This window comes from Centrocercus urophasianus, unplaced genomic scaffold, assembly GCF_019232065.1.
Source record: "Centrocercus urophasianus isolate 14NV4802_14NV808 unplaced genomic scaffold, USGS_Curo_1.0 seq_16, whole genome shotgun sequence".
NCBI lineage: Eukaryota > Metazoa > Chordata > Aves > Galliformes > Phasianidae > Centrocercus > Centrocercus urophasianus.
The window spans coordinates 34982715-34992623 of record NW_024884711.1 but is presented as its reverse complement, the minus strand read 5'-3'; the positions used below and the strand labels follow the sequence as shown (position 1 = coordinate 34992623).

Below are 9909 nucleotides of genomic sequence, written 5' to 3'. Positions count from 1 at the left end.
TTAAGAAAGACAAGATAAGATATGAAAAGAGAAGTAGGAATGGGTATGGAAAAGAGGATAAAACAGAGCAGGAGGAGAAGAAAGGCTTTGAGTTCCACTGAAGGAACATGGGGGAAGCAGAGCATGCAACAGACCATGTATGCCTCTCTCAGGTTCTTTTTTTTCGATTTCAACTTCCCTAAGGAAGCCAGGAATGATTTTGAAAGCAGTGTCCAGATTTCAGCTGTCTGCTCTCGCTCCCTTTCTCTTTCCCAGCACTACAGGGCCCAGCAGCACCCAGCTCTGGACCCAGCACCCATGGGAAGGGTCCGGGAGCTGTCAGAAAGGTAACCATGTATGCCCTGGTCCTGCTCTCCACATGGAGCTGTGCGCTCACTGCCTGCCCTCCTGCTCTGACACCTGGTGCTGCTATAAGGGGCATTCTGCAGCGGGACTTTGTTCGGCTGCAAATATTTGTGCTGGGGTGAGTTTGTGTTTTCAGCACGAGCAGCAGAAGCTGTGTGTTTAAGTCAGTGGGTAACAGGGCATGTGTTCCAAGAGCAAATTAATTCCTCTGCAAATCAGAGAGCTCTGCAGCTGTATCAGTGCCCCACACAGCTCTCCCTGTTACCTTTTTCATGTGGGGAAGCAGAGAAAAGGGTATGCTTCCCTTCATATCTACCAAAAATTCCCCATAATCATCAAATTAATTTGTTACTGAGTGCTATGACACGATCCTATTCCCTTTTGATCCAATGAGGATGAGAATAGAGCAAAAAATTAATTAGGGATCCATAAATAGGAACACAAGCTAAGAAATGCATTCTTAACACGTTCATAAACCACATGAATAATTTGTACAGTGGGATATATGTACTATCATGTTTTGATAGGCATTTTCACTGACATACCCCGTGGGTGTTCCTCTTCATGTCACAGGAAGGAATTTTTCCAGGAATGCTCATCAGTAGATAAAACCTGATTGTGTCAAATAATTTGGCATTTCTTCTGTTCAGCAAACGGGCTCCTCTGAGTTGGTTCCAGCTCTGGCAAGTACTTGACAAATGGAGCCCAGTTCTGCAGTTCTGTTCTGATGATGTTTACTCACTACTGGGGTAGGGCAAAAAAAAGGCCCTTGGGCCAGATCCAGTGCCACTGAAGTCAGTGAACAGATTTATTTTTACAGGTTTCAGTGACTGGCTAACTGGGACGTTGATAAAAACTGTCTTCTACTCCTGAAATGCTTATATGTTTGCTCTCAGTTTTGTCAGAACACCCAGCAATGGCCCCTTTACTTGGATTATCTGGTATGGTGATGATTTTTTAAAGGTTTGCATTTCTTGTTCAGAAATTCTAATGCTGATCTCTGGAGCTGCTCTTTGAAATTCATCAGGGATAATGTTCCTTATCTGTCAGAAGGAGATTCAGCCCACCAGTACCAGGTTTATGCTTGTCTGTTTTGCTCATACTACAGCACTGCTCCCTCCCGAGTTATTGTTCCCAAAGCACTGCATGGATGTGCAGGACAGCATTCTGTTAATTTTGGCATTTCTTAATTAACAAGTGCTGGATTTTGCAACTTGCGTTACTATAATACATAGAGAAGTTCTAACTATAACTTAGCTATGTATGTCTTTTTCTTGTTTTTCCCTTTTGCCAGCGGATACTAAATGTATTTTTATTTTGCAGTGTTGAGATCTTCAGAACTTTACCTCTGACCTGAGAACTGAATCCTATTTGACCCATGCAGTACATACAGTGTGAACTTTGGCAGCTGGGATTTGGTAAAGCGTATGTTCCTTGTAATAATTTGCAGTTCTGCTTATGGGACTGTGGCACACCCAGCATCATGCAGGGCACCCAGGCATCTTCTTAGAGTTGCTTCCTACAGCTCTAACCATTCTAACTTTTTTTTCTGTGGATTTCTTCCAAGTGTCCACACCAAGAATCGACTCAATATTCAAGTTCAGGTCTTCACAATTCTCAGCACATTGCCTGATACACCTTATAGAAAACACTCCAGTCAGAACAGTTTGAGGAGAGCTGAAAACCACTGGAGACTTAGTAAGAAAGCTGTTAAAAACCCTTGAACACTATTCTTTTTTTTTTCTAGAGCTGCATCAGGGAGAGCTCAGGTTTGGGTTAGGGAACGGTTCTGCACCTGAGACCGGTGGGCATGGAACAAGCTGCACAGGGCAGTGGGCACAGCGTCAAGCTCAGAATTCAAGGAGCATTTGGACACTGCCCTCAGACACTGGGTTTGGATTTTGGGTGGCCTGGGAGTTGGACTTGGTGATCCTTCTACGTCCCTTCCAGCTCAGGATATTCTATGATTCTGTATTTCTCTGATAAGACCAGTTTAGACCCAGAAGAAAAAGCAGTAGGCTCACGTATACTCATCTTCTGCCCCTACCCACCATATGGCTGCCTGAAGTTCCTTCAGGCTCACATTGCAGCCTCCAGGAAGGTGAACAGTCATGTGGCTTTTCCTTCAAATTGGGGATTCTTCGCTACAATTTCTTCCTTTATACCACCAAAGAAGTAGTTCTTTTCTTCCCAAATTTTGTGTGCCCCAGTCTCCTATGCCTGACATCAATACTCGCATGATTCTCTAATTACTTCTTAATGTTTCAAAGACTGTCCATTCCCTAAATCCCAGCCTCTTTTGAGACGTTGTAGAAAATAATTCTTAATTTGACCTCATTTATTTTCCAGGCCAAAGCCAGCCACAATTACTTAATAAGCTTTAATGATTGTCTCATTCATAAAACTAGATGCTAGGAACCACTGTTTCGCTACTCTGTGAAAGTATGGGGAGTACGTAGCAGAACCCAGGAAATCTGACAGCAGAGTAGTTGACCCATTGCTGCAGTTACAAAGTTATCCAGAGGAAGATCTCAAATAGTCACGTGTGCTTGATTTGGTAAGAGCAGAGACCCAGAGTAAAATGTAAATAATGTAGAGCATTAAAAACAAAATATTTGAACGTATACGAAACACTTAATATAAGGTTTTACCTAATAATTGAGTAGAAGAGTTAAGTTTGTTCAGGATCCTGAATCTCCAAAACCTCATAGTATTCCCTAAGTCTTTTTGACAATGGCACTTTGAACTCACATGAGGTGCTGCAGGTATTTTATTTTATTTTATTTTATTTTTGTTACTTGATTTTGTCTATTTTATATATCTTCTTCTTCCAACCCCTCTCCTTTCTTTATTTACTTTTTAATTTGACTTCTAGGTGAACTAGATAACTATGTTTACACTGTAATTCTTTGAGGAACACTATAGCTCTTCAGTTTGACACTGGTCTTTCCACAGGTCTGAATGAACTCTGCTTGGCTTAAGGAAATATCTGTGCTTAACACTGCATGAACTTCAAACACACTGTGAGCTAAGTCAGTGTTTTCCTGTCAAATCACACCATGGAGAGACTGCTAAATCTGAACATATGCAGAATAAGTCCATAACAATTCCTCAACAGTGTATAATTGGAGAATAAACTGTGAAGTACTGGAAATGAGTGACATTCCACTGCCTGAAGAGCTTTAACATTCAGGTGAAACCTACCCATGGTAATCAGTGGTTGCAAGATTCTCACTGCTTGCACGTCTGCGGTGTGTTCTCCAGAGACTGCAACCAGTGGCAGCTTTAAACAGAACCTGAGTATTAATCATCAGCAATCATAAGCTCTGGTTGTCTCCATCCACTGCTCCATCGACTTCCTTCTGCCAGACAGATAATTGCCTCTCAGTGGAAGTCTTCCAACAACATCCTGGTTAGAAAATGGATTGTCAGGTTGTAGGGTATATGATCTCAACATCCAGAGCTATATATATCCACCATCCCTTATTGCATCATGATGCCTTTTCATTAAGTACACGGAAAGTACTTGTAGTTTTTGTAAACCAGCAACTCTTGCCAATTTTTCTCCTGATTAGTATAATCCTTTTCTCATAATCTCTAATAATAATGTTTTATACTTCATTTATCTTACATAATTAGATCTTGGACACTCTCACAGACTTGTTATTTTGTTTGGTAAAGTTCTTTCTTCCTTGTAGACATCATCAAACACTAAACTTAGAAAACTGTATTTGAAAGTTTTCAAAATCATGTTTATATAAAGTGTATGTGTGGGTATCTAGTGAGAAAGAAATCCAAATCTCCAAGGCCCTCACTTTCATTGGTGCTATCACTATCCATGCCGTAGTCCTAACTTTTTGGTCTCAAATCACATTCCAGGATGAAGTTATTTTCTTTCTACTTCACTTCTGATTTTTCCAATTTTAAACATTGAATAAAATAAAATAAAATAAAATAACCCTGTCAATATTTATTGCTGAATTGTTTTAGGTTGTTTTTTTTTTTTTTTTTTTGTTTTTTTTTTTCTTTTCCCCAGGAGACTGTTAGAACAGCTGAGAAACCATCAAGAAACTTGTTGAAGAGTGGGAATTAGATCCTAGGAAAACATGAGAAACCTGTAGCAGTGTGTGAGCAGGGAAAGAGTCGCTGTTGACCAGAAAATCTTTCTATTAATAATACATTTTACAGAGGTGTGGTGAGGTCCCTGATAAGCAACATTGTGTTTCAGTGGATACGTGCAAATGACTGCTGAAAGGCAATGCTGAACACTGCCAAATCTGTCACTGGAAAATTTCTTGTTACAGACAGTATTCCTTGGAAGAGTTGCTGTCGATTTCACATTTTTGCAGCTGTTTCTGCAAGTTTCTCAGATGCTGTCTATTAAACCAAGGATTTATAACCATTTTATTTTCACAGTATGTTCCCAGCAGCACTTATGATCACCTAGAAAGTATGAAACCAGTAGTTAATGGAAATTCTCAGCATTTTCCAATACTGAATTTGATAGGCCATGGCCGTGCAATCGTGGAGCGTGCTCAGTTGTCTCAGTCACGAGCTGGAAGCTGTTTGCTTCTCTGTCATTTCCTTCTGCCTCTCTGACCTCCTGAATTCTTCCTTTCTGTTCCATAAGTGAAACACTGAGGATAAGCTAAAGTATTACTGTTTGTCAGGAGTGCTTGTCTCCTGCTTTCAGAGACAGCCCTATTTTTCATGCAGCTTTCAGATTCTCACCCAAGTTACTAGTTCAGGTAAGGCAAGCATATAATGGAAATGACATTGACATCTAAGCAGAGCAGAATTATCTGCAGATCAATGGGTGAGATGTCTTGTCGCTGCATGCCCAGAAGTTTTCCAGAACCACTGTTGGTAGAAACAATGCCATGGAATTGAACTGGATATTTGAAGGATGAAACTTCTATAAATGGACCTTTTCATTGCTTTAAACTGCTAATTAGAATGCAAAGGGCTAAGGATGCCATTCTCATGCTTCTGTTATCTTAATTGGGAAGTAATTTCACCAAGTTTTAAGAATAACATTATTTCTACCCTTTAGCTGGGTGCCCATTAAACTGCAGATCGGTTTTTCTATTTAGATCCTGTTTGAAGTCCCTGAAGTTACCAAAACCACTGCCTAGGGGAGTGGACAGACAGTTGCTGAGATTGCTGCTGGGTAGGAAGAAGTGGAGAACACGGCTGAGGTGCCCACACTAGCAGCAGGACACTTGTGTTACGTGCTGTGAAGTACTTCATTTTCCCACACACACTTTTTCCACACACTTCATTTCATGTCTGTGGGACCATGAAATGTGGGGAGGGGGGTGAAGTATTTTCCCTTCCTTCATGTCCTCCAAAGTCTACCTTTGTTCTGCAGTTAATTTGAATTTCACCATTTATACCCAAAAGAAGCATTCTGTCAGGCCACAGTGAATGCTCAGTGAACTGTGCAACTCCACAGTTTTCAGTGAAATCCATGGAAAAATGTGGGTGATATTTGCAAAATCTTTTGACATCTGATGGCTCTGGTGAGTAAACTGCTCAGCGCTTTCACTGATGCTCATGTACTGATCATAGAATTGAGTTGGAAGGGATTCTTAAAAGCCATCAGTTTCAACCTCCCTGCAATGAACAGGGACACCTACAGGTCCATCAGGTGCTCAGTGTCCCATCCATCCTGATCTTGAGTGTCTCCACAGATGGGGCATCCACTACCAATCTGGGCAACCTGTACCGGTGCCTCACCACCTTTACTGTAAAAAACCCCTTATTTATAACCAATCTAAATCTCCCCTCTTTTTGCTTTAAACCATATCCCCTTGTTCTGTCCCAATAGACCCTGGCTAAAGAAGGTGTTCCCTTCTTTCTTACAGCCCCCCTGTAGATACTGAAAGGCTGCTATCGGGTCTCCCTGAAGCCTTCTCTTCTCCAAATTGAACAGTCCCAGGTTTGCTGGAATCAGCCTGATGATGCATTGATTTTTCCGCGGCTCTGTGTCAGTTCTGTCGTGCTAAAAGAAACACAAAAGGCCATGAAGATCACCTGGCTCTCCAAAAAGTCGGGTAGGAATGTGTAAAGATTCTGTTTCGAGGCTTTCTGTGTTTTAGTGCCTTGGTTTTATCCCTCAGATTAGCGACAGAAGAGCAGCAGGCAATGTTATGGGGAGGAACAGCCGGCTGCCCCCACTCCTCCTCTCAGCGGACCAACTGGTGTCGGGCGCACAGCTCCCGCAGAGTTCGCGGCGCCACCGGGGCTCGGACCCGGCACCACGGCGGCCGGCCCGGGGCAGCGAGCGGCCGCCGCTCTGGGCCAACCCCACCGCCGTCGGGTGCCGGCGCTGCTCCGCGCCTCGGCTGCGCGGGGCGCCCCGCGGGGCCGTCCGGCTGCGCCCGCCCCGCTGCAATGCTCCGCGTCTCCGGAGCGGGGAGGCAGCGCCGCGCCCCGCCCGTCGCCGCTGCGCGCCGGGGCAGGCGCCGAGCAGGTGGCCGCAGGCAGCGGGCAGCTCCGCGGCATATGAGCGGCCCGGCCTGCCGCGCTCCCCCAGCCAGGCAGCGAGCGGCCCTCGTCCCGCCCTGCTCCTACCCGTACCCCGGTCCCCTGCCCGTACTTCTGCAGCAGGGCACCCGCAGCGGCGGTCCGGCGGCGGCGGCGGCCGGAGGCTGAGCGCCGCGCCCCGCCGGGGGGCGGCCGTGGCGGAGGGCGGAGAGGCGGAGGAGGAGGAGGAGGAGGAGGAGGAAGAGGAGGAAGGCTGCGCGGGGCTGGAGGGACGCGGGAGCCCCCCGGCAGCGCAGGATGAAAGTCACCGTGTGCTTCGGGAGGACGCGGGTGGTCGTGCCCTGCGGGGACGGCAACATGAAAGTTTTCAGCCTCATCCAGCAAGCGGTGACCCGGTACAAGAAGGCGATCGCCAAGGTGAGGGGCGCGGGGAGCGGCGCCCGGGATCAATATGGCGCTTCCCGGAGCGGGGAGGGGAGCGAGGGGGAAAGTCCGGACTGCCCCGCTGAGGGCGGCGGCGACCGCGGGGCCCGGGGCCGGACTGTGGCGGCCCCAACCCCATGGAGCCGTGCTCGGAGCCGTGCCCGGAGCGGCCGCGGAGAGCGCAGGGGGTGGCGGCGGCCCCTCGGCCGGCCTCTCGCGGCGGTCCCTCGGCGGCGGGCGGAGAGCGCGGCTCCGGCGCGGCTCCCCGCGGGCGCCTGGCGGGCCTCGGCCCTTTGTTCGCCGGTGCCCGGCGGCGGGGCGGCCGCTCCCGGGAGTGCCGTTGCCGCGGGGCGAGGCGGGAGGCTCGGCTCGGCCCGGCCCGGCCGGGGAGGGACGCGGGGGCCGGCGGTGCCCCGCGGAGGGTGGCCGGGCCGAGGCGAGAGCCGCTGGAAATCCAGCCTCAGGCTTCCCGGCCCTCCAGGCCCGGCGGGGAGGCGGTGCGGGGGGACCCCGCCACAGGGACGCCCCCGGGCCGAGCCCCCCGGCTCCGTTCCGGCCCGGGCTCCGGGGGACCCCGCGGCGGCCCGGCCGCATCGCGCGGCCTCTGCGCGGCTCCGGAGGTGCGCGGGAGCCCCGGGAGCGGGATGCGACCGCGGGGTGCGGAAGCCCAGAGCCTGGCCTGCGGCGGGGCCGACTCGAACGTTGCCCGTGCCGGCCTCCCTCAGCCCCATGTTGAAATCACGGCAGTGGGTGTGCGGCAGTTACACGCTCGGTTTCCTTGCCACAGATTTGTTTGGAACTGCTCTTTTGCGTCTCTCCGTTCTTTTTCTTGGACTTTCTTCTTGTTGCTGCAAAGTTCTTAATCAGCCCTTGGTTGGGACAATACCGAAGTCGCTCTCTCGAAGCTGAAGTGCCATCCCTTCCCTTTCCTTCTCCCCGATTCGCTGAAGCACTGCGTTCAGCTTTTCTGAGCCACTCAGACAATCCTCACTCCTCCAAATCTGGGAGTTTCATGTTGGCAAACGCCGACCTGAAAGCTCTGAAGCTGCAGCTCTGTTAGGAGAGCTCTGTGGGCAGAAGTGGTGGTGTGAAGGACCCCTGGGAAATGTATGAGATCGGTGTTCTCAAAGGGAGCTCTGGGTGCTGCATGGAAGGTGGGCACTGGGGCTCCCAATGCCTCCTCCTTGCTCTGTTCTTGAGGGTTCTGGTTCAGAAGCATAAAAGCAGGAAACATGTGCTACACTTGTGTTTGTCTTCCTGCAGCAGTTGTGATTCTGGCTAGGAAATGAGTGAGGGACTGCCTGGGATGGGGCTGCCCGGTCGCTGGTTGCATGCTGCAGACTCTGTGTGCCCATGTGCTGTGGGTACAGTGTAGTGGCCCTGAGGATGTCCTGTGGGAGCCCTGAGGGCTTAGTTGGGCCGCTGGTGTGAGAAGCAGAATTTGCAGAATTCGTTCTTCAGTGCTACAGTGCTATATTGGTAAATACATGTGGTGCCTGATATTTGCATATAGTCACAGCCTGGCCCCCCCGGCTCCCTGTCCTGGTTTACATGGCACAGTGCTGCAGGTATTAGCAGTTATACAGCGGTTATGCCGTGTGCCACGGGTATGGGCTGGAGTAGCCATAATTACCGAGATTGTTTCTATTATATGGAAATAATGTGGTTGAAAACCTAGCAGCAGCGTCCACGGGCTTCTCTGCGGGTGCTTTTTGCAGTCAGTGTCACACTTGTGTTTAACCTGACTTCAGCGAAGCTTTTCCTCAGTGCTGCCCAGGATGGATCCTAGAGCCTCCCTTAAGTGCATGGATAACATTGTTAATGTATGGTTCCAGGGGCAGGGCTTCATGGGTTACTGTCTCTTTCCAGCAGTTAGATAGTTGCTTTTAGTGCTGATGTAGCGCTAGTGTAGTGGTAGTGTAGTCAGAGAGCAACCCTCCTGTCTGGACTGAGGTGGAGAGGAAACAAAGTGATTCCCGCTCTGGAAGGTGAAGGTGTGTGTGTGACGACGGGCCCTGGCAGCTGGCCCCGCACTGACACTGAGATCTGCTGAGCCGCTGTTGTGCTGCTGTGGAAAATGCCATTGTGGTGGAACAGCATTCATAATAGCTTAATGAAATGTATGGTTTTCATGCTGACTGGAAAGCAGTGATCCTCATCCTGCCCGAGGTGTGTGGTGGCTCAATGTGGCCGTGCTGATGGTAGAGGGCCGGAGCTGCTGCTGGCCTCAGCCAAGCTTCCTGAACTCTGTTAATGAGGCCACGTGCTGGGAGTGAGGAGAGTACATACGCAGGTAATGCAGATCATAGTGAGGTTCTCCTCTCTATGAATCATTAAAAAGCACTTTTTAAAGCAAATTTTAAAGTGACAACCTACTTGCTCTAGTTTCTTGTGGATGCTCCTGTCTGTGGTTGGGGTTCATACACCTTAAAGAAGTTCAGGGTGGATTAACACAGCTGTTGGTACTAAATCTTTATGTGTGGAATGACTTCCTAACATGGTGGGCAGCGTGTGGATTCTCTGTGTCCAGGAAATCTCTGTGATCCCTTGCCTATGTTTCAAAGGGGGCTCTGTGTCTGAAATGTGATCCGTTTCCCTTCAAGTTTTGTGTGCAGAGAAAGATGAAGTGCATTGAGAGATGTTTGAGAAGTC

General features: G+C 48.7%; 1 protein-coding gene across 17 annotated transcripts in view; it reads left to right on the top strand.

Moving 5' to 3' along the window:
- Nucleotides 1–7086: 7086 nt before the first annotated feature.
- PARD3 (par-3 family cell polarity regulator) overlaps nucleotides 7087–9909 on the top strand; it is a 426318-nt gene continuing 423495 nt past the window's right edge. For all 17 annotated transcript variants that reach the window (XM_042816950.1, XM_042816944.1, XM_042816943.1 and 14 more), the window contains exon 1: nucleotides 7087–7251. In XM_042816950.1, the coding sequence (XP_042672884.1) occupies nucleotides 7132–7251 (120 nt within the window). In that variant the 5' untranslated portion in view covers nucleotides 7087–7131. The remainder of the gene's footprint in view (nucleotides 7252–9909) is intronic.